Source organism: Vipera berus (genome assembly GCF_964194415.1).
Source record: "Vipera berus genome assembly, chromosome: 6".
NCBI lineage: Eukaryota > Metazoa > Chordata > Lepidosauria > Squamata > Viperidae > Vipera > Vipera berus.
Window position 1 is genome coordinate 36753723 of NC_138208.1, and position 25578 is coordinate 36779300.

Here is a 25578-nt window from a genome sequence, read left to right on the forward strand (position 1 = left end):
GTCCTGTCATGGTTATAGGTGCTTATTCTTACTCTTAAAGACAAATTCTGAAATTTTCACCAAATTGGGATTAGAAAACCCAGATTCAGTAATCTGTACCAGGCAACTGTACAGATAGATCATCAAACTCCATTTTATTTCTCTATTTTTTTATATGTATCACAAACCCTGATCCATTTTTTTAAAAAACAGAAATGATGCAGACCTAATGTCATACAGTATAAGATCTCCTCAATTCCATTATTCCTATTAATGACTATATAATGAAATGCTAATTTAATCTGACTGATTGCAAAATCTAAATCTATTTGTATTGTTTCACACTTTAACTTTACTTACCAGTAGTTCCCTCTCACACTGTACTTAAAGATATTATTTCAGCTGGAAGAAACATAAAGAAAGATTAATTACTGAATATTTCTTAATCTATTAATTCTGTCAACATAAATGTGTTACATTTTATTTGAACCAGTGATGGAATATGTAACCTAATTCAGTTCTCCCTTAAAGTTAATTTGATTTCACTTGGTTTACCATCATTTTTACTGTCACTGTTCTTATGAGAGAGTTCCTTGTCTATGGTGCCTCTTTCTTGATACAAATACGATGTGTCGGAAGACAAAGTTGACTTTATATGTGGCTGCAGACTAATTCTGTTACTCAGTCTCCTAGCACATTCTGGGAAATTCTGCCATCTTGAACTTGATTGTTGTTGAGACATTTCCCAGACTGGACATGGTGAGGAGGAAAAATTTAAACCCCTGGAAACATATATCTCTTGAAGACCTTCCTCTGGCAGATCCCGATTTGAGAGCACTTCTTTTTCTTTGGAGTTTCTCCATTTCATCCTTCGATTTTGAAACCAGATCTTGACCTGTGAGATAGAGACAAGTCTTTTAGATGCTTTAGGTAATTCTGTCTAAAAGAAACTTTTTACAATTATTAAATTAAGACATCTCCTTTCATTACTCTAGCCAAAATTACCTAGCTTAAAACACTCCAGCTTCCATCTAGCTTGTTAGGAAAATCCAATAAGAAGTTCAAATAAGGAATGAATTTGTCAGAGAAAAATGGTCACACCAAGGATGGAAATAGATAGTCCTGTAGTCCCAAGTACACTTTATGCCAATTGGAAATTAGGGTAATACTAACAAGTTTTAGAAGTCCAGTCTATGAGAACTTTTAATGTGAAACATAAGAAAATCATATTTAAGGTAGTAACCTTAAACTTGGGGAGATCAAAAGGCTTTTGGTAGCAGGAGTCATATTCTCCCCCAAAATTGGCAGAGGAGGCAAAAAGTTTTATGCATGTAATTATAAATGTAATTAATTATATTGATCATATTTAATGTAAAGGTAAAGGTAAAGGTTCCCCCGCACATGCGTGCTAGTCGTTTCCAACTCTAGAGGCCGGTGCTATCTCCGTTTCAAAGCCGAAGAGCCAGCACTTGTCTGAGGACGTCTCCGTGGTCATGTAGCTGGCATGACTAGACACCAAAGGCACACGGAACGCTGTTACCTTCCCACCGTAGTGGTCCCTATTTTTCTACTTGCATTTTTACATGCTTTCGAACTGCTAGGTTGGCAGAAGCTGGGACGAGTAACAGGCGCTCACTCTGTTACGTGGCACTCGGGATTCGACCCGCCAAACTGCCGACCATCTGATCGACAAGCTCAGCGTCCTAACCCACTGAGCCACCGTGTCCCTTATATTTAATGTAATGCTTCCCAAAATATAATTTTACCTTCCTTAAACTGCAGAAATTATAATTTGTTGGTAATTTTGGAAAGGTTCATTGGACTGCCACCATGTTTGTAAGGAAGTGCACATAATTCTCAGTCTGCAAATTATGTGTCCTGAATTGAGGTCAGTGAGGAGCCATACCCTTTCTTTCACATGTGATCAAACTTCAGAAGTTGAAATATGTTTGTATTACTTAAAGATTCTACTTACCTATCTGAGCTATTATTTAGAAATTGCTAACTTACTCAATTGGATCATATGAGCATTTTTTCTAACCCAAGCTACTTATAGATTGCCTCTCAGCTACAGTAGCAGTTTAGGTTAAACCATTAAGATGCTCTTATTTTCCCCTGCATCCTCTATATGCAATCTTTTTTTTTGCAAGCAAATCTAAATGTGGCTTTTCCTTTTCTGATACATTAAAGAGAAGTTCATTCCCATATTTGACAAGTAAGTTCTCAAAATGTAGTTGAAAATTATCTATCCTGGTTATTTTTTGTTTTCTTGTTAAAGAAAACAAGTTTTAAATATTTTTCCCACAACCTTTCCCAACCTGGGCATCCCTCCAAATCTGTGGAATTCCAATATCAACATTCTCCAACCACAACAGCCATTTGAAGAGTTGAAGTCCACACCTCTGAGAAGCACTATCTAGGGGAAAGTCACTGTACCAAATCTATCTTTACCTGTGACTCCTTCAGACACAGATTGATGGCCAGTTTTTTTCTGTCTGTTTTGCTGATATATTTCTGTTTCTGAAACATTTTCTCCAAAGATTTCCGTTGCTCTTCTGAAAAGACAGCCCTTCTTAAGATACCTCTCCGGGATCTAGGGTCATGGCTTAGAAGAGGCAGAGGACTTTCCTGTCCTAAAACATAAGAAATATTGTAACAGACTATCTCAGTCAATTGCTATTGTTGTTGCATCTTATAGCCATTACTAAGTTCCTGTAGGAGATGACCAGACTGATCCGAAGGTTGGGATTAAATGTATTATTGATGTAAGGTTTTACACTTAGCCTCACAATTGCCCCAGCATTACTCAGGAATTTAAAAGAGCCAAAAGAAACTCCTGAGCTGAGGTTTCAGCAAGCAAACCACTTTTATTTTGATCAAAATAGAGTTGGGTGGCCACATCTCTCTTCGTGGCTGGTAGAGAGATGAAGGCAACAACCAGGAAAGATGTCTTCCACCTTTTATACCTTTCCAGAACAAAGAGATCTGGTCTTGGTAGTAGGAACTAAAAATAATTCCTAGATGATGACTCATACACAACACAACCCAGGTTCCACCATAACTCCTTTTCCCCCTCCCCTTATCATGCTCTTTTCATGTAAGCAATCACCTGTACCCAGGGCTTTTTTTCTAAAAAAAAAAAAAGGTGCCGGAACTCTCATCTTGTTAATCTTTTATTTATATAATTTTAATTATATATTTATTTATATAATTAAACAATTATATATTCAATTCTTAACATACATTTAATTTATTGTATTTAAGGCAAATGTTCATAGAAAATTTCAAACTTTTGTCCAATTGTCGTCTGGCAAATCTTCTTGACTCCTTTCCTTGCTCTTAGTATATATGGCCGAATGTCGTCCTTTGAGTAACCACAGATCAACGTACTTTGAAGGATCAAAAAGTCTCAGAGGTGGTCCGACAAGTTTGATGAACAAAAGTGATGAAATTGTCTTAGTCTTTAATGAAGCTCTTGTTGGGGTCGCAATTAGATTCATCTGTGAAAACCCACATTCACATTCACTTGAAGAAGAAATAGGAATGGTATTTAGAGTCCGTATCAAATGCAACAGTTTTTCTGGATATGTCTTTTCGAGAATGTATTCACGGAATCCACAAATCATTTCTCTTTCATTTAGTTGCAGTCTGATTGATACGTTTCTAATTTCCACTTCTCCAAATGTCAGTTGAGTATTAACATCTTCAGGCCAATATTTTTGATCAAGTACGTGAGACCAATACGCCAACTCATCGTCTTTGCCATCAAGTAATCTTTTTTTCAATTGACTCTTTCAATTTTGTATAAAATATACTTGAGTCAATGGGAGGATCCTTTATGAATCTCTTTTGTGAAGTAAAACTCCACGAAAGTGAAGATTACTTACAGCAGCAACAGCACATTTATAATAGGGCCCAAAGTTCTGTCTTCTTTCTTCAAAAACTTGTACCAGTATTTTTATTTTCTTACTTGCCTTATACAAGTCGGTGTTGCGGTCCTGTAGATCCAAACTTAAATCTGACAATTCTTGGAGAGCGTCACACATCAATCCTAGGTCCAATAAAAATTCTGTAGATGTTATTTTTCTTTTCAAGCCATCATAAGTGCATTTATCATTTTTATCTCTTGTGGGATCATGCATTGCTTGTTCAAAATGATACACAAGGGATTCAACATTATTCCATACAGCCAAAACTGTACGCAAACTAGATGACCCCCATCGGGTACTTAACATTCTTCCAATTTTCAGCAGCTCAGTCCCCAGTAATTATGCACATGAATGCAACTCTCTGCTATTCTTTGGTGAAGCATGGTATGAACTGTGCTGGAGAAGACTCCTGTGAGTCCCTTGGACTGCAAGGCGATCAAACCGGTCAGTCCTAGAGGAGATCAACCCTGACTGCTCTTTAGAAGGCCAGATCCTGAAGCTAAAACTCAAATACTTTGGCCACCTAATGAGAAGGAAGGACTCACTGGAGAAGAGCCTAATGCTGGGAAAGATTGAGGGGAATAGAAGAAGGGGACGACAGAGAATGAGGTGGCTGGATGGAGTCACTGAAGCAGTAGGCGTGAGCTTAAATGGACTCCAGAAGATGGTAGAGGACAGGAAGGCCTGGAGGAACATTGTCCATAGGGTTGCGATGGGTCAGACATGACTTCACAGCTAACAACAACAAGCTCCTGAAAATTGGAAGAATTTTAAGTACCCGATGGGTGTCATCTAGTTTGTGTACAGTTTTGGCTGTATGGAATAATTTTGAATCCCTTGTGTATCATTTTGAACAAGCAATGCATGATCCTACAAGAGATAAAAATGATAAATGCACTTATGATGGCTTGAAAAGAAAAATAACATCTACAGAATTTTTATTGGCAGGGGCCATTTGAATGTGTGGTTTGTTGTTCCAGGGGCCAGAGGCAACAATAGAGAAGGCTCATTTCCTGTATCCCACTGGGTGATGCTGTTTAATTGTTGAATCTGAAGTATACCAATTGTATTTGATTGCACAGGACAGGCAGAAACAAACGGTCCCTCAAATAACCAAGCCCTGTGCTATGCAAGCCTTTATATGTAATAATCAGAACCTTGAACACAGAAGTATTTTAGTAATCAGTACAGCTCAGGAAGCAGCTATTGACACAGAGGAATGCAAGTCCAGGAGGACCCCAAAATTACATACCAATCTGAAAAAGGTGGCATAACACCATTAAGGACAAAAAATGGAGAATCCCTGGATTTAGGTAAGCCATTCAATCTTGGTAGGGACTGGGACAAAAATGTTGATAGCACTACTTGATCAGCTCAGGGTTGAGATATACAACTGCTATTTTTATCATGTTCATGATACTTCACCCCAAACTAATGGATTACCTCATCCACTAACTTCCTGTGGATGTTAAACAGGAGGACTGAGAGTTTCAAGACCTGCTGCACCCCGTATAAAAGGCTTTTGCCACCTTTTCCCCCTTTCCAGCTAATACTGATTGGAACTGATTGCAGAGAGAGGAGGAGAACCACTGCTAGACCACACATGCCTCCACTCTTTGTATGCACAATGAATGCATACCACAATGGATGGTATTTTTTTATTGAAAAGTTTTACAGTACATTTTATTTTTACCACAACAAAACAAAACCCCTCCCCTCTTCCCAACCCTCCCTAGCACCTCCCTCCCTCCCCCTCCCCCCTCCCCGACTTCCCAGAGCTCAATACAAGGTATAAAAATACAAACAATCCTAGTCTACCATATGCAAACAACAATAAACTATTAAATCTATCGCACTTTAACTCTTATAAAATAACTACAAGCCATATAAATATCACATCAGTACTTATTCAAATGCTAAGTGAAACTTTTTAGTCCCATATTTATTCTGAATGTAGTCAATCCATTTTTTCCACTCCACAATATATCTCTGTTGCGAATGGTCTTTCAAATACGCTGAGATCTTTGCCATTTCCGCCAGGTTGGAAACTTTTAAAGTCCATTCTTCTATAGTCGGCAGTTCTTCCTTCTTCCAATATTGCCCTACTAAAAGTCTTGCTGCCGTAATTAAGTTCAACATCAACTTAATGTCCACAACAGTAGTGTCAGTAATAATGCCCAGTAAAAACAATTGCGGACAAAACTTTATCCTTTTCTTAAATATCTTCTGCATATTCCACCAAATTTTAATCCAAAATGCTTTAACCTTTTTACAGGTCCACCATATATGAAAATACGTTGCATCTTCACCACCACACCTCCAACATTTAGGCTGGCAGTTCGGATACATGCTTGCTAATTTTTTAGGATCTAAATGCCACCTATAAAACATTTTATAAAAGTTCTCTCTTAAATTTTGAGCTTGCGTAAATTTCACATTTCTCACCCAAACCTTTTCCCAAGTATCCATTGTAATAACTTCTTGAAAATTCTGAGCCCACTTTATCATACAGTCTTTAACAAGTTCTGTCTCTGAATCAATTTCTATCACTGCAAGATATATCCGTTTGATATGTGCTTGACCTTGATCTCTAATTTGCTTTACCAAATTTTCATCAGTCATTGAAAAACCAATTTTCTGATCTTCTTTCCACCTGGCCTGTAATTGCCCATACTGAAACCAAGTTTGAACAATCTTTTCTTCTCGTAAGATATTATACGGCTTCAAATACCATACATTAACTTAAAATTTCCTTATATGTAGTCACATCATGTTTAAACCCAACACTTATATTTTCTATTGCGTGTTTTGGTATTGCCCATAAAGGTATCTTATAATTTAGCTTATGTCTATACTTTGTCCAAACTCGCAACAGAGCATGTCTTAAAATATGCACCTTGAATACATTATGCACCTTCTTATCATACAATAGGTATGCATGCCAACCGAATAGCAAATCATGACCTTCAAGATTTAATAATCTCACTTGTGTTAAATTGATCCAATCACTTATCGCTGACAAAGCATCAGCTTCATAGTATAATTTAAGATTAGGCATTTTAAGACCACCTCTCTCACGCATATCCTGCATAATCTTAAATTTAACTCGTGGCCTTTTCCCTGCCCAGACAAATTTATTAATGCCCTTTTGCCATTCCTCCAGGTTTGAATCCTTTTTAAGAATAGGTATCATTTGAAATAAAAATAGAAATTTCAGCAAAACATTCATTTTCACTGCTGCAATTCTTCCCAATAGAGATAACTGTAGTTTTTTTCCAGCTATCCAATTCTTTTTGAACTTTTCCCCATAGCTTTTCATAATTATTTTTATATAGCTTTGTATTTGAGGGTGACAAATATACCCCCAAATATTTAACCCTTTTGACAATTTCAAATCCCGTTAGCCCTTCTAAAGCAGCCTTTTGTGACACTGTCATATTCTTAGACAACATTTTAGTTTTTTGTATGTTAACCTTGAATCCAGAAACTTTCCCATATTGCATTATTATCTCCATCAGTTCTACAACTGAATTTTCACAATGGATGGTATTGATAGGAGTTGAGAGATATACAGGATAGTTGCCACATTCCTGTCCCAATTGCACAGTCAATGCTGTCTCAGTGTTATGTCCCAGTCTGAAACATGGTGAAAAAGGGCTAAGTAATCCATTTGCCCCAGGGACATCTGAAGCTGCAATTCAACTTTCTTCTCAACAACTATTATGAGAAGAAAATGTTGAAGGTTCAGTGAAAAATGTCCAAGAGTTTTAAGTCCAATGGTAGACTCTTGAAGAGGAGGCATACCATAAAGGGGTCTTTTTAATGTGAATGAAACCACCCCCTATCTCAAAGGGGGCAATCCTACCACATGGACTCAACTACATATCATTTTGGGGTAGCTTTCACTAGCCAGTAAGACCATGGATCTAATAAACAGGTGGCCCTGTTTAAAGATACTGTTGTGATTCAGGGTCAGCCTGTGGGTTCAGCAGTTGGGTCGGATGACTCAGAGGAGGAAGGGGGTGTTGAAGAGCTTGCTGAGGGGGTTGAAGATCTTGCTGATGAGAGCTCTCAGCCAGGCCCCTCCCACCTGGTCACGACGGAGACCCAGCTGTGTGAGCCTGACAGCGTGGATGAAGATGACCCACAGCTGGCCCTGTTCAAGGACGCCCGACGCAGGAGGCAGTCAATCAGGAGTAAACACAGGAAGGCAATGGGGCACCTCGGAAGGAAGCAGAGAGAAGCCACGCCCTGAACTGTATAAAAGGGGAATGCATGGGAGGGCTGGTTTGCTGAAGGCAACCGCTTGAAAAGCTCCTGTTTCTTGGTTCATGTCTTGTTCCCTTTGTTTTTGTATTAATAAATTTGGCAGGCTTAATTCCAGCCTTTTGCCTTCTTGTAAAAGGGGTTGTCCCTGCCTTTTCTGCAGGGCCGGTAGCAGGCTGGTACAGAACAGATACTGTATAAATCCTTGTAAAGCAGCCTTTTGTGACACTGTCATATTCTTAGACAACATTTTAGTTTTTTGTATGTTAACCTTGAATCCAGAAACTTTCCCATATTGCATTATTATCTCCATCAGTTCTACAACTGAATTTTCACAATGGATGGTATTGATAGGAGTTGAGAGATATACAGGATAGTTGCCACATTCCTGTCCCAATTGCACAGTCAATGCTGTCTCAGTGTTATGTCCCAGTCTGAAACATGGTGAAAAAGGGCTAAGTAATCCATTTGCCCCAGGGACATCTGAAGCTGCAATTCAACTTTCTTCTCAACAACTATTATGAGAAGAAAATGTTGAAGGTTCAGTGAAAAATGTCCAAGAGTTTTAAGTCCAATGGTAGACTCTTGAAGAGGAGGCATACCATAAAGGGGTCTTTTTAATGTGAATGAAACCACCCCCTATCTCAAAGGGGGCAATCCTACCACATGGACTCAACTACATATCATTTTGGGGTAGCTTTCACTAGCCAGTAAGACCATGGATCTAATAAACAGGTGGCCCTGTTTAAAAATACTGTTGTGATTCAGGGTCAGCCTGTGGGTTCAGCAGTTGGGTCGGATGACTCAGAGGAGGAGGGGGGTGTTGAAGAGCTTGCTGAGGGGGTTGAAGATCTTGCTGATGAGAGCTCTCAGCCAGGCCCCTCCCACCTGGTCACGACGGAGACCCAGCTGTGTGAGCCTGACAGCGTGGATGAAGATGACCCACAGCTGGCCCTGTTCAAGGACGCCCGATGCAGGAGGCAGTCAATCAGGAGTAAACACAGGAAGGCAATGGGGCACCTCGGAAGGAAGCAGAGAGAAGCCACGCCCTGAACTGTATAAAAGGGGAATGCGTGGGAGGGCTGGTTTGCTGAAGGCAACCGCTTGAAAAGCTCCTGTTTCTTGGTTCATGTCTTGTTCCCTTTGTTTTTGTATTAATAAATTTGGCAGGCTTAATTCCAGCCTTTTGCCTTCTTGTAAAAGGGGTTGTCCCTGCCTTTTCTGCAGAGCCGGTAGCAGGCTGGTACAGAACAGATACTGTATAAATCCTTGTATATTAGTGACCCAGACCTTCTATCCAGAAATCCATAACTATGATGATCAGTTTTCTACAGCCTCCCAGTCAGCAATAGGGAAGAAATTTACTTATTAAATCATAGAGTGTTTAGTTACAAATTAGGACCATTGTTCAAAATAGCAACCTAATAAAATATCTGTGATCTAGAGGTTTGGGTATATTTTGATGTATTTTTATACAAGCTTTTTATGTACATTTATCAGTTCAAATTCAACAAATGCTTTATAAATTATAGTAGGAAGAAGGAGTACAGCTAGACCACGGGTCGGCAACCCGCGGCTCCGGAGCCGCATGCAGCTCTTTGAGCCATCTCCTGCGGCTCCCAGCCACCCGGTGCGCGTGTACCTCTTCGAACGGGCAGTGGTGCGCGCGCACCTCTCCAAATGGAGAGTGGCACCGCCCGTTTGGAGAGGTGCGCGCGCACCTCTCCGAAATGGGCGGAGGTGCGCGCGCACCTCCCCAAACCTTTGGAGAGGTGCACGCGCACCTCCGTGCGAACGGGCAGCGGCACCGCTCTTTGGGAAAGCTGCCACGGAACGTTTGCAGGCTGCCGAAAGTGGCAGCTCTGCAGTCGGGCCGCGGCAGCTTTCCCAACAAGCGGCGCCGCTGCCCATTCCGAGAGGTGCGCACGCACCTCTCCGAACGACCGTAGGTGCGTGCGCACCTCCCCAAACCTTTGGAGAGATGCGTGCATACCTCTGCGCGAACGGGCAGCGGCGCCGCTCTTTGAGAAAGCTGCCGCGGCACGTTTGCAGGCTGCCGAAGGTGGTAGCTCTGCAAACGGGCCGTCGCCGTCGCGCAACCGGGAACTGGTTCCATCACACATAAAAAAAATGACAACCGCGTGTGTCCACGCATGAGCAAGAAAAAACCGTTTTGCGCATGTGCAAAATGTTTTTTTGCGCATGTGCGTGCATGGACACACGCATGCGGCTCCCACTTTTTTTATGTGTGATGGAACCGGTTCCCAGTGGCTCTTTTCCTTTTTCAGGTTGCCGACCCCTGAGCTAGACCAATGACCACTGCATTGCAAGTCAGAAAACAGATAACAGAAAACAGATATTCTACTCTGCTTCTCTGACCATCTAGCAAATATAAATCATTGTATTAGGAAGAAGTTATATCAGAACAAATAAGCTGCAGGCACTTGCAGCCACATCCTGCTGAATTCCACACTGGAAGCGTATAATACTTCATTATACCAGACACTAATATGGTGGCAAATACTTTCAGAAAAAGTTTTTTCTTAGTATTAGAGTATATGGCAATAAATGTCTTCTTAATCTGCGGAACAAACTTCACTTGCTTTTGTGACCAAGACCACCATGAAGGAGCAAGGAAAGACTTTTGTCATGGTTTTCACTTTTCCATTGCAATTCAATACACTCCAGTTAAATGGACAATTAATAGGTCACTTCCAAAATAGTAGTGTATCAGTCCTGGTCAATAAACAATTGGTGCAGTTGATAGTTAGGCCCAGTGTATTTGGAAAGTCCCTGTATGTAGTCAGCTCAGCTCACTAAATCGCTTTTCAGGTAGACAGGGTTATATGGGAAGATGAGCTAGAATAAGTCTATAAAAGTCACTTTCATTCACTACTTTATTTTTCAGTCAAGGCTTTAAATAGCATCAAGAAGTCCTTGTGGAATGTGAGACAGGAGAAAGATTGGCACACAGAGCACCCCTTTATGGCCACACAAAAAAACAACTGACCCTCAGCCAAGCCTTTTCAACTTGGGATGGTTTTAAAAGTTTATTGGCACAGTGAAAAATAGTGGTGAGGTCGCGTGTAGATGAATCAAGTGAACGTGGTGATTGGTCATGGCGCTGTTGTCCATTGTGAGGTAGCTAGGCCTATATGAAATGCTCTGTGGGAAAGTGTCAGCCCCCTCAAGAGAGATACAAAACTTGCAATTCATTAAACTGCCAGCATTTGCTGCCTCACTTGTGAAGAATTATTCCACTTGGCAAATCACATTCTGAAATGTTTCTTTAAAAAATGGACTTTACTTCACTAAAGACACATAGATTCTGAGTATGGGTTGAGCAATAAAGCTTTATCCAGACTTTATATCATTATTTTTTTCAAAATAATGATTTAATTTAATTTAATCATTATTATTCTCATTCACTTTCTTCTGTCTTGTGTCCTATCAACACAATAACCTCTGTTCCATCAACACAATAACCTCTGTTTTTCTAATATCTTGATCTTAACACTGTACCATTAAAAGGAAACATACCAAAATAAGTCTTAACAAGTTAAAGCTAAGAAAATACACTGAGGATGGGATTATGTCTCTACTTTCAATTTAAAGTGTTGTGTTTAGGGCAAAATATTATATATTTGCATGGAAATGAGATTATTTTGCACCAGAATAGATGTGGGCAGTTAAATATTTAAATTCTTTGATATAGGTCTAATTTGCATCAACCTATATGTTTAATTAAAATATAATTTGTTGTTACATAATGTTGACCTAATACAATTGAAGTTTTATCCTTTTTTTATGTGTGGTGCATGTGAAATGCACAAAAGGTGGTCAAAGCTTAGGTTATGTTATCATAGTCGCCATCTGGAATTTTTTGAATTATACTCTCAGGAGACCTGAACGCACTTCATCTTAAAATAATGCAAAAAAGTGCCCTAGAAAAAAGTGTTTTATCAATTAATTGACTATGAATTATTTCCAAAAAATACACTTGCTTTGGTGAAAATCAGGTGACATAATACCAAACCAGTAGAATAATGCATTTAAGGGAGAATGAAAAAGCATTAAATATTAATGGTTATGCTTAAGACAATCTGTTGGCTGAATTTAGTCTCAACCTTTGAATCTGGTTTGCCTCTAGAGAAAAAAATAAAAATATGTAAGGGGCTGTGAGGAAAGGAAAAATGTCATCTTTCTGATGCTGCTAATAAAAGAAGTTCATGTGAACAGCAGCTTGGATTTCTACCAGAAGTGTTAGAACAGCAGAGCATATGTAAGTCTTGAAATATCACAGTCTTCATAAATCTAATTTTACTAGGGAAGGCACTTAGCATTTGATGGAAGCCTAGCTTAAAATGGGTAGAACCACACTGCAAGTTAGGTAGGGCTACAGCACATTAGATTTTCCCATTTTTCCCCGAGGGGATTATTATGCCAGCTCTGTTAATATTTGTCTGAGAATTTTTAAACAAAACAAAACCCATAATTGAATATATTTCCTCACTAAAGACAAACTAGTTGGAGTTTATGTCCAATTCTGGATTTTAAATGCTTTCTAAAAAGACATGTTTTATCCATTTCCTGGGTGGGATGATAGGATTGAGTAAAAAAGAAAGAAGAGAGAGATTGTAAATTTGGAGAAATACAAAATCGGAGGAGACTTCTTACCAGCATATATCAATCCAGGAGGGACAGATAATGCTTTTTGTCATAAGATACATATTTCTTATATTATTCTTAAGTATTTCTAGTTGGAGAAATCCTGGTGAAAGAAACATTTCAACAGGTATAGCAGAGGTTGAAGAAAAGAAAACTCATTGTCAGAATCCATTTATATCACATTTCATAAATGTATAGGTAGAACAATGTGCTTATTCTGGGGATTCTGCCATCTCTCCGAAGGGGGGGGGGAGAGGATAGACTTTAGGCATCTTCAAACAACAGGGAACATTTGAACAAAAAAGGAAGCAATAACCATAAAACCAAGGAGAGTTCCCTTTCCCATGGAAGGGCCTGACATCTGACCAAATGGATGAGGGGAGGGGCTGAAATGGGAATGCTTTATATAGGATTGAAATGTAACTTTGTTAGATTCCGTCTTGTATTGCCACAATCGATTCCATCCTAGTAAACATTTTTCTTTTGGACTAAACTTGCATCCAAGAGTTCTTATTTCCTAAGATGTGGATTGAGGTGGGTCCTGACAGTAGACGGAATCTGCTTTAAGAGTCAACCTGGAAGGGAAAACCTTACCGGGGGACTTTGCAACAAATACAATGTCTGGCGACGAAGCAAGAGAGGAGGGAAGCCCCATGGAGGGGGAGTCTTCCCCCCAAATGGAATCCCAGAGACAATGGGAAGCTGAAGCAGCATATTCCCCCGGGGAAGAAGCGGTGGAGCAGTACGACTGAAAACCCTGATGGTCGATGGGCATTGGAAGGAAAAGTGAGTGGGAAAAGGCTTTGGGAGAAACGACCCTGAGGCAGAGTAACCACCAACCGGAATGGAGGCAAGAGATGGAGAGTTCCCTGCACGCCAGTGAGGAGGAGCGGATCCTGGAAAAGGCCATTGATCTGATGAAAGCAACCCTGAGCTCACTGAGGAGAGAGCTGAAAATCGCAACCGAGGCAGCGCCTGGGGACATAACTGGAAAGGTAACGGAGGGGATCCAGCACCTGAAACCCCGGGGCCGTCCAATGGAACAGGAATTGCTGCCTCAGCAGTACCCACCCACCCCAGAACCACAGACGGGGACCAGGATGAGGAGCGATACCGGCCCCGGCGCAGACAACGCTCCAGCCAAAGACTCCTGCCCCTGGAAGTCAAATTCAAGGGGGAGCCATCACGACTGGGATTTTTCCTAACCCAAGTCCTCAGCTACATGGAAGAGTATGGACGGGACATCCCCAGTGACAAAGCACGCATCCGAATTGTGCAATCTGCCCTGGACGGGACGGCTGCAGACTGGGTGGTGAACTTGCATGACTCCAACGCCCCAGAACTCAACGACTTCAACCGATTCATGTCATCTTTGAGGCGGCGGTTCGAGGATCCTTTGGCTGACCGTAAGGCCCAGGAGAGAATCAAAATGGTGAGGCAGGGCAGGCGAGCAGTGGCTGATTATACCCAAGAATTCCGAGCCATTGCCAGCAAGCTGAACTGGCCAGAAGACATCCTCCTCAGCCACTTCAAAGACGGTCTAAACTACGACCTGTATGACGCTTGCCTGCCTCGAGGAGACCCACCCCATCTCGACGACTGGTACATCCTGGCGGAGGAAGTGGAAATAGACCTACTGAAGAGACACCGCAGAGGAAAACCATGGGGCCGCCTGCCACCCGAGTAAACACGCGAGGGGGAAAAACCACCGGCCACAGCCAAAAAATCAACAGGTTGCTTCAACTGCGGGAGAGAGGGCCACCGTGCTGCAGAATGTCGTTCAAAAGCCCCCCCCACGAAAACCAGAGGCATCATCCTCCAAGAAGCCGGGGAAGCCCCAAGGCAACACAAAAGAATCTTCCATGAAGGGGACAGAGGCTGTAGAGTCCACAATTCCTGCCAGGAACTGGGATTGGACTCCGGCCTGCACCGCAGGGATGGTGGACAACTCGGAAGACAGCTCAGAGGGAGAACCCTTGGTAAGTGGACCCCTTCCACCCATACTTAAGACAGTGACTATATTAGCTTCCCCTATGCCTGAAGCAGCCAAAATAAAAGCTCTGATAGACTCTGGGTGCATCCGCTGCCTTATCAGCCCAACGCTGGTGGAGAGATTGAGCATCCCAGTGAGGAAGCTAAAACAACCAATCTCTTTTAGTCAATTATATGGGACAATAGCAGGGGGAGGACCAGCCACCCTAGCCACTTTACCAATCCACCTATCACTGGGGCCCCATGAGGAGGACATAACGTTTATAGTGGCCCCAGGCATGGAATGCCCAATGATTCTAGGACTGGAATGGCTGAAGAAATGGAACCCCGGGATAAACTGGAGGACAGCAGAACTCAATTTCCCAAAGGGGGGGGCAGAAGAACTTAGACTCCAAAAGCACCCCCCAACCCAGAGGGGGGAGACAGCAGCGGTGGGGAAAGAGAAGGGGTTATTTGTGCCTAATCCTACATATTTGAGTTCAACATCAACTGGTTATGCTATCCCAGATTAAAGTGTAATTAACCACAGAATGAGATCAGTAATAGTTCTATATTGGAAATGGGAAATAAGAGACTGTAATGTGCTTACATACAATTAAGTGTTGCTTGGGGAATACCCTCTGATTCGGAAACTTTCCTGAGCTTAGTGGAATTAAGTCTCATATCCAGGTAAAACTTGTACCTTAAAACCCCCCAAACAAAGGATATCCTTAACCAAAAAAAAACCCAGAGAACTTTACATTACCAATTGCATATAGTAGGAAACATATAATATTTTGAAAATATATATCTAAATATATATCTACATATATCATTCTATTAATTTTAACTGGCTGAACTGCGTATGTTTATTCATTTTTTGCTTGTTTAAGGTATAATAATCTAAGAAAAAATGTAACTATCAATTTTAATTTCATATATCATAGTTTAAATTATTCAGTTTTAGCTATGAGTCCTATTTTTTAGATTTCTAAATGTTCATATCTAAAAAGATAAAAGCACAAATTAGCAAATTTAAACATTTAAACACATATTATTAACTGAGACATTTTGTTATTTATTGATTTAGCATATTTACATAGTTATGCATCTCAGAAAAACATGAAATGTATACATATGTAGACTTCTTCCAATAAAATGTATTTATGGTATTTATTTGCTTATTTATTTTATAGAACTTTCTTTTACTACCACAGTAAAACCAATTCCAAAATTTTGACACTAAACATTGAAAGTAGACAAGGAGTCTTTTCAAAAAGAAAATCCTAATGTTTTCTTATCCTATGAGATCTCAGCAATATTTTTCTTTAAAAAATACTAAACTTTGTTTTTTTTTACATTCCCCTTTGCAAATCCCCATTAACTTAAATATTTAAAACAAACTGTAATACTTTTTGCAGTGAGGCCCCAAATAGAAGCTTTGCTCCTTTCCTTCAATAGTGTTTGAAACCTCACACAATCACTCAGGGTACTGAAGTCTGATAAATCCTTGGAAATGTCCTGAATGGGTTGGCTGTGATTTCTGCAGAGGCATTAGCTCTTTGCTACTGCATCCCCAATTAGGTTTCCCCCCCCCCCAGAACACATTAAACCCTGCTGCTTTGGTTTGCAGAATAACTCAAGCATTACTGATTAAGCATAAAAACTTACTTGGAAAAGCCATGGAGGATGCAGGGTGTTGACAGGACCCACCACAGCATGCCAAGTAGATTGGGTAGGCGCTTAAGAAGAAGTGCTTTGGGAATGCTGCAAATACAAAGTTGAGTCCATTGAATTAAGAGCTGATATCTACAACAATGCCTTTTATGCTACATGTTAATCTATTAAACGCAATTTGTATTTTGGCTTTGCTTTCTCTGTAACAGTGAATTCTATCCCAAATATCTAGTGATGGTCCAGCATTTTTCTCTGGCTAAATATAAACATGGAAAATACATGTGCCAGAGCCTTTTTCAGAAATTTTATCAAAATCTCTTTCATCTCAAATATTTAGTACAAGTATCCGAGTAAACTTCTCACAATATATTTTTCATGGTTTTTATTTGGCTATTTTGTGAACTATTCATACTTCCTAGCAAACACTTTTGGCAGATGAGGTTTAGCATTGATCAGAAATGGTTTCGCAGAATAGTCAATATAAACAGTGATGGAGCACTAAGGTCAGTATAAATGGATTTAACCCTAGCTATTTCATCTTATTTTGTGACTTTTACCTGATGCAGTGAAGGTTTTTTTTAGACTCAACCATTTGGTTCTTTCAGTATCCATCAGGTACATTTGAAAGCTAATAATTTGCAGGAATATTTCCTTTGCATTAATCCTAAACATAGATGTCTAAAAATAAGGGGTTTGTTCAAACAATGTTTCACACATGTTATCAGTATTCTGTGACTTGCCATATTGATAAGAAGATATTTTCCCTGGCATGGAACACTTTTTTGGAGAATTCCTGTATTTGCACAATAATCGCTTGCATGCGTAGGGTTTGCTGAAAATAAATTTAAGAATGTTTCTAATTCAACTTCTGGGCACCAATCCATAAATCTCATTGAACTTAATTAATCAGGTTTGTTTTGTTTTTAATTGCCTGTTTAGGATCAGGACACTAATTAATTTAAATTATATATACAAAACAGCACTCCTTTATTTTTATTTTTCTATCTGCTTAAGTGCCCGATTAATGGTGCACTTGTAAACAGCGCAAATCCTGACCTCCCTGTTGGCCTTAAGTGGCATGACAATTGGGGTTTCCCATTCACCCCCATCTACAGGCTGTAGTACCCCCTGTTCAACTAGCTTATCCGGCTCAGCATCTATCTTATGTTTAAGCGCAAATGGCACTCTGCAGGGTTTGATCCTGATAGGCATTACAGCAGGATCAAGTTTAAAGGCTAGTGTCAAAAACATCCACGAACTCCTCGCATACTGACACCAAGTTCGCCATTTGTGTCTGGTGGATTCCAGTGACCTGGATGCCCAGAGCATCAAAACAATCAAGCCCTATTAAGCTCATTTGCTGACTCTCCACTACAATAATGTCCAGAGGTCCTGAAAACCCCTTGAACTTGATGGCCAGTGTGGCCTCACCCTTGACGGCAACTCGAGAGTTCTGGAAGTTGGTCAGGATAATGTCGGATGGCTTAAGCTTGGCCCACCTCTTGCTGCGATTGCAGACAAAATGTAAGGTTTTGAGTGAAATGATGGACATGGCTGACCCAGTGTCCAGTTCCATTCTGCAAGGGATGCCTTGCAGCTCGACCTGAAGTCTGAATTTGGGCTTAAGAGGGCAGCAAGCTCCCATGTGGCAAACGGTCCAACAACTGGAGCAAAACCCTACGCTAAACTGCCCCGGGGCCCCTGTACCTCTCCTGATCAGAATGTCCAATTGGCGGTTCTTCTGTCGACCTCTACAGACTGAAGCGATGTGGCTGGTATTCCCGCAGGCCCGACACATGGCTGTTCGGAACCTGCAGTCCATGCATTGGTGGCGGCCGCCACAACCCGGACACCGAGAGAAGGGAATTGTCTTGTAAGTAGTCCTTTGTTGTTGGTCGTTGTGCCATTGCAGCTTGCCCACTTCGTTGTTGCAGTCGACATCTTCTGTGAGTTCGGCGTTCTCGAGTTGAATGGCCTCCTCGTGCTGAGTGCTTTTGGCAGGCCGCATGGCTTTCACGGACCCACCAGCAGCTTCGTCCGCCATGATCTCTTTCAAGGCTTCATGGAGCGACAGAGTCTCTTTGGCAAAGAGTTTCTGCTGCAGCTCTCTGCTCCACAGACGAGTCGGTCTCAAAGCCTTTCTTCTAAATCGGCGAATTGGCACAGACGTGAAGATTGTCTCAATGCCGCAATAAATTCCATTGCTGTTTCACCTGGCTGCTGAACTCTCTGTTCGAAGGCGTGCCTCCAAGCTATTACCGATAACTTGGGCTGGATATGGTCACCGAGCCGTTTCTTCAGGTCTACGTATGCTATGGACTTCAGCTGTGCCGGTGCAACCAAGTTCTCCACGATATCCAATGTTGCAGGCCCACAGAACATAGGAGCGTTGTGGCCTTCAGGCCATCTTCAGCGACTTGGTTGGCGTGGAGGTAGTTTTCGCCCCTCGAGATGTACGACACCCATCTCTCCGGGTGAGTGACATCAAATTCCTCAAGCTTTCCAACCTTCACCATCTTGGGAAGTCTTCGCAGCTTGGGCTTCTCTTCTTCCTTGTCCTACTTCTTCATAGGCCCTGGGACTGGTCTGCAGGGCAGGTGGTCGCTAGCGTTGTGTGCTAGGCCGACCAAGGGGTGGGGAACGCGTTCCCTGCCAGGCGCTTTGGCTGGACTCACCCCCTAGTGACTTTCAACTCTTCTGAAGAAGCAGGATCCCACCTTCATCACCAGTGTTGTGTACTGGGTTCTTTGCAGCAAGCAGGAAACGAGGCGAGAGAGTTCAGGCAGGAACATGCTTTATTGAATGCAGGAACTGAACTGTTAACCAAAGCTTCTATGGAACTATTTATACTGCTGGCCACTAGGTGGCAGCCAATAGGTTTGAAGAAGCCTATTGCTGCCCTACAGCCAACCAATGGTGGTCCTGGAGACTGCTTGTCTGAGGAGCCAGCGACTGTTACCCAACTCCCTGATTAAGCAATCTCAAACAGCATTCAAAGACACGTGGTACAGTTCAAGTAAAACAGGCCCAATACATTACAGAAAGAACACGCTTCCTCTTATTTTTTTGATCCTCCTGGATTAGGGAGTATCTCTGAATCATACCTTATGATCCTCTAATAAAGCATCAGTTTGCAAGCTGTTTTAGAAGCTGAGCTCCAAAAGAGCTGAAGTTTGGGGGCGGGGTAGAAATCACGTCGGTATTGGATAAAACAGCCATTTTGGAATTTATTTTTCAAATGGACAATGTCATTCCCTTCATTTCTTAATAAATTTATGAGACTATTATCTTTATGAGCTAAAAGGCTCTCTTTAACTATAGCTAAATATTCCTTTCTGAAGCTATATACCATTTTTAAAATTCCTTTGTTGTTAAATGACAAGGAAGAGGGCTTATTTATTTATTTATTTATTTTATTAGATTTATATACCACCCTTTCCCGAAGGACTCAGGGCGGTTTACAAGGCATTTTAAAATCACACCAATACAAAATACAAAGTTAAAAGACAATTAAAAGATTAAATTATCCCTGAAAATAAAACCCCAGTTAAAATTCTCAGCCTGGGCCAGAGAGCTCAAAGAGCCAAGTCTTCAGGTCCCGGCGGAATGAACGTAGGTCAGGGGCAGTCCTGAGCTCCACGGGCAGCTGGTTCCAGAGGGCAGGTGCACCCACAGAAAAGGCCCTCCCCCTGGGTGTTATCCGCCGGCAATCTTTTACCGGCGGCACCCTGAGAAGACCCTCCCTCTGCGAGCGCACTGGACGAAGGGAACTTGATGCTGGCAGCAGGTGTTCACTCAAATATCCCGGACCCAAGCCATTTAGGGCTTTATAGGTCATCACCAGCACCTTGAATCTCACCCGGAGGGCAACCGGAAGCCAATGCAGCTCACGGAGTAGAGGTGTTACATGGGAGTATCGGGAAACCCCCATCACAACTCACGCGGCCGCATTCTGCACCAGTTGAAGCCTCCGAGTGGTCCTCAAGGGCAGCCCCATGTAGAGAGCGTTGCAGTAGTCTAAACGGGAGGTCACGAGCGCATGAATGACTGTGCGTAGGGTATCTCAGTCCAGGTAGGGTCGCAACTGGCGCACCAGGCGAACCTGGGCAAAAGCTCCCCTGGTCACGGCTCCTATATGATCTTCAAAATTGAGCCGTGAGTCCAGGAGGACGCCCAAGTTGCGAGCCCTATCAACGGGGGGTAACACCTCACCCCCCATCATTAAAGGTGGAATAGTTTGGTTAGCCCGAGATGCCGATACGCAAAGCCACTCAGTCTTGGCAGGATTGAGACGAAGCCTGTTTCTCCCCATCTAGACCTGGACCGCCTCCAGGCAACGGGACATCACGGCAAGGGCATCGCTGGGTTGGTTCGGGGTGGAGAGAAAAAGTTGGGTATCACCACCCCGAAACCATGAATGGCCTCGCCCAGCGGCTTCATATAGATGTTGAACAGGAGGGGCGAGAGAACCGACCCCTGAGGGACTCCACAAGTGAGAGGCCTCGGGGTGGATCTCTGCCCTCCCGTCAACACCGACTGCGAGCGGCTCAGGAGATAGGAGAACCACCGTAAAACAGTGCCTCCCACTCCCAGCCCCCTGAGACGTCGCAGTAGGATATCATGGTCGATGGTATCGAAAGCCACTGAGAGATCTAATAGGACTAGGACAGAGGAGCAACCCCTGTCCCGAGCCCGCCAGAGATCATTCACCAGCGCGACCAATGCCGTCTCCGTGCTGTGACCAGGCCTGAAACCTGATTGGTACGGGTCCAGATAATCAGTTTCCTCCAGGAACAGAGGAAGCTGATGCGCCACCACGCTCTCAACAACCTTCGCCAGAAAGCGAAGGTTAGAGACTGGACGATAGTTATTTAAAACAGCCGGGTCCAGGACAGGCTTTTTGAGGAGGGGGTCTCACCACCGCCTCCTTCAAGGCGGCGGGGAAGACACCCTCCTTCAAAGAAGCAGTTATTACTGCCTGGAACCAGCCTAGTGTCCCCTCCCGAGCCGCATAAACCAGCCAGGAGGGGTTGCTGAAGGCAGCCAAAAGAAGGAAGCGTGGAGTATTTTTTTTCCTGAAATATGTGGGTAAACGTTGTACTTTCAATTTACTATTTTTAAACGATTAGTGGTTCTGTATTATTTTGATGTGGGTGTTTGAAATTTGCTGATTTCTTGATTGGCCAGGAAAGGAAAAAAATAAATAAATAAAAGATTTTGACCACTAGAGGGAGCTATGAGGATGATTAATCCTGAGTTGCTTGTTATCAAAGAGACCATCGACCAGTCATTACAAAATATCTTTAATTTCATAAATCAATCAAAATATATTAATTATACAGAGGATATTATCAACCTGCTGTGTCAACTTTACAAATACTGGACAATGCAAATAACCTAACTGTAACTTCAGAATACAAATCTGACATCTGTTTTTCCTATGATGATGTGAGTATAACCCTCCCAGTGCAACTGAAAGAAGAGAATCAAGTAAATTCACAATTCTCAAGAGGTCAAGTTTGGGACTTTTGCTTTATGAATATTAACAAGGTTGAGAATGCTTTGAGAAAAAAGATATGATAACCATCTTAGTGAAGGAAACCTAATTCTGCGAAGATTTGCCTCAGACTAATTTACAATGTCAAATAAAACAACTTTGGGACTTTCATTATATGGTTATAAATAAAGCTGAGAATTTTTTCAAGAAAAAAGATCTGACAGATTCTCTTGAAAACAAGAAAAAGACTATTCTACAAAGATAAGCTGGAGGGAGTGACCTAAAATTAATGTCTTAATTAAGATGCATTTTTGAAAGTTTCATATATGTGCTGAAATAAAGTTTTTAGTTATTTTTTAATATGTATAACATGAGTATGTATGTAAATGCATATTTTATGGTTTTTTTAAATAATGTTGAACAATTCCCAAAGTTTGTAAAATACTATTGATTGGATTTGAAAATATGAGAAGAAAAAGATCTATTTTATGGGGATTAAACTCGAGGAAAAGAGTCTAACAATGAGCTAACTTTGGGTTTTGGTTATAAAATGAAGGGTTTTCTCTTTTTACCTTTATATATAATACCTGAGTACTCCCCAGAATCAGTAAATTATTAAAACTTTTTTTAAAAGTATCTTCTTCCTTTAGGGTTAAAAAAATGTATTATTCCCCACAGCAAAGAGAAGCAGAGATGGTTAAATTGATTCCCTTACCTAAAGAAAAGAATATACTTAATCTTGTTTCTATTTTGAAATTGTTTCTGGATTTTGTGCTTGCAATTGATTCTGTTTTTGTAAACTAGATAGGCTTATTGTTACAGAAATGGCTTTTACATCTATTGTGTAAAAGCAAAAAAAATGTGATTGTAATGTTGTTACCTTCTAATGTACTAAAGAGAGTCAGAAGTCAGTGCCTTTTTCTTTTTTCTTTTCTCCTTTACACTATCACTCTTTTCCCCTCCCTCTTCTTTTAATTTTCCACTTTTTTGTATTTTATACTTTGATAAAACATTAATAAAAACACAATAAAGTCCAGGGCTATCTGCTTCCACAGGCTGCTGGGGTTAGCCACCAGCTGCAACAGTCCAGGAAGCTTTCCTGGCAGTCTTTTCATAGAAGCACAGGTCGGGCACCCACAACGTAACTCTCTATGTCCTTGTTCATCTTAGACCACCAAAATTGCCTCCTGTCTAAGTGGAGGGTTTTCACAAAACCAAAGTGGCCCACTGGCTTCACGTCATGACACCTTTGCAAAATCTGGACCCTTAGTTTGAGTGGCACATACAGTTTGGAATCCTTCCAAGCCAGACCCTCTCTTGTCATCATGTCTCCCTTTATGATTTCTAAACCATTAATCTTCCTCCAGGGTTTCCCTGAGTTTCTGGGTGATCTCACTATCAGCTGGCTGAGGGAGAACCAGACGAATTGGCTTCATGGAACTTAGTATTGCCAGCTGCCCCAAAGAGATGATCGAGTTAACTATTCCTTGGTACTCTTGTATTGTGGTGTGTGAAATAGTGCATCTGCCAATAATTATTTTTCATCCTGGCAGGTACTGAAGGGTAAAGTTAAATCAACTGAAATACTGAGCCTGTTGGACCTTCTTGGGGGACAGTTTTCTTAGGATTTTCAGGGCCTAAACAGTCCAAGCTACTTTTGTGGAAGTCACACTTCGATAGTTTGGCCTAAAGTTTAGTTCTCAGTAGCTTCTGTAGCACATCTCTCACTAGCTTTACATGCTCCTCAGGTAGATGAGGATATCATCCAGGTAAACTAGCACCCCTTTGTACAGATGATCATGCAGCATCTCGTTAATTAGCTGCATGAACACCATTGGTGCTCCCTGTAGTCCAAAAGGCATCACTCTGAACTGGTAGCATCCCAAAGGATAATTAAAAGCAATATTCCACTCATCTCCCTCTTTGATCCTCACATGATAATATGCCTCTCTCAAATCCAACTTTGTAAACACCTTCCCCTTAGATAGGTGCCCCAGCATGTCTTTCATGAGTGGGAGGGGGTACAAATTTTCCACACACACACTGTTAATCCCCCTAAAATCCATGCAGTCTCAACAATCCATCTTTTTTCTCTTTAAAGAGCACCAGTGTCACCAATTGGATGAAGCGCCTAGCTAAATTCTTGTCCACAAGGGCTCAGAGCTCCTCCATCTCCTCTGCGGTCATTGCCCCTGGAAGCAGCTCAGTCAGACAGTCTGTGGGGCGGTGAAGGGAGAGCATATCCAATTCCTGCTCGCTAAACACTTCCGCTAGATCTTGATACTCTTTTGGAATACTTGGTTCTGCTGGGCTGCTCTCACCTAAAATGTTGATTGCCTCCACTTTCACTTTCACAGCCAATTGCCCTCGTCTAGCTTTCAGCGGCTTTCCCTTCCCCTCATTTCTTTCTTAGTTTTAATCCTCAGCCAACACTTGTTGCTTTCCCAGTCAATTGACGGGTTCCACTTTTTCAGCCACAAGAAGCCCAGTATCACTGTCTCTGCCATCTTTGGGGCTACAATAAACCAGATAGTATCTACGTGGCTCCCCACCCTTAGGCCTACTGGCTCAGGCAGGCAGGTTGCACGCAGCATGCACACACACACACATAAGCAAGCCATCCACTTGCTCAAACTTCATGGGTTGTCTCAGTCTCTTAAGTCTTAGTTCCAACAAGTCCGCCATTCTCAGGCTGACTAAGCAGCAGGTGCACCCCGAGTCCAGGAGAGCTGTGGAAAAAACCCTTGCTCCTGATTGGGGGATTACCACCTCCACCTGGGCAGTCAATGGGATAATGGCACCACTTACCATTGGATCGTCTTCCTCCTCGCTGTCACTCTCAGAGAAGACCGTTCCACACGTTGGGGGTTGGAGTTCCCTCCCACTCACTTGATTGGGGGCAGATCTCCACAACCTGCTGTGCTGCTCACATTTTCTCCTTCGGCTTCTTCAGAATCTTCTTTGGGCTTGGTTAGTTCGGAGTCCCGGGCATCGCCACAGATTGGGGAGGCAGGCAATTTGCCGCTCAGTGACCTTCCTTCTCACATCAGAAGCAAGATGGGCAGGGTGACACAGACCCTCTCTGGTGATCAGAGGAGGGGCCCCTCCCACTGTACGTGCCAGCGGGTATTTCTCTTGGCTTCAGCAAGGACAGTTCTCAGGCAGATCCAGCTCTACTGTGGTGCTCAGTTGGTACCAGGTTGGAGATTGTCAGGGATTCCCCGGATAGGCAGTTCTGGTACACCTCTCTGTTTAGCCCACCTCAAAATTGGTAGACCAGTAGATGTTCCAGCCACCCCCTCAGCCTCCTGGCTATGCTGCAAATCTCCTGAATATACTCAGCCAAGAGACTGATTCCTTTGTCTTATGAAGCAGATATCATATTCCACCTGGTGGCTTTGGGTGGGGTCCCTGAACCTGGCCCAGAGCTCTTCTAGGAAAGCATCAACATTCCCCAACTCCAGAGTCCCCTTGTCATGGAGGGCCACCATCCATTCAGTGGTATCCCCCTCCAGGTTTGCCATGACGGCATTCATACAGGCCACTTCATCTGGGAATGCTGCTCTGTTCCAATCCAGGTAAATCCACACT

General features: G+C 42.2%; 1 protein-coding gene across 2 annotated transcripts in view; it reads right to left on the bottom strand.

Moving 5' to 3' along the window:
• Positions 1-353: 353 nt before the first annotated feature.
• Positions 354-25578, bottom strand: part of DBX2 (developing brain homeobox 2) — a gene marked incomplete at its 5' end in the record, with an annotated part of 32582 nt that continues 7357 nt past the window's right edge. The window contains 3 exons of one of the 2 annotated variants that reach the window (XM_081331855.1): positions 354-874; positions 2431-2612; positions 16485-16580. In XM_081331855.1, the coding sequence (XP_081187981.1) occupies positions 494-874; positions 2431-2612; positions 16485-16580 (659 nt within the window). In that variant the 3' untranslated portion in view covers positions 354-493. The remainder of the gene's footprint in view (positions 875-2430; positions 2613-16484; positions 16581-25578) is intronic. The other variant, XM_081331856.1, reaches the window with a different exon arrangement.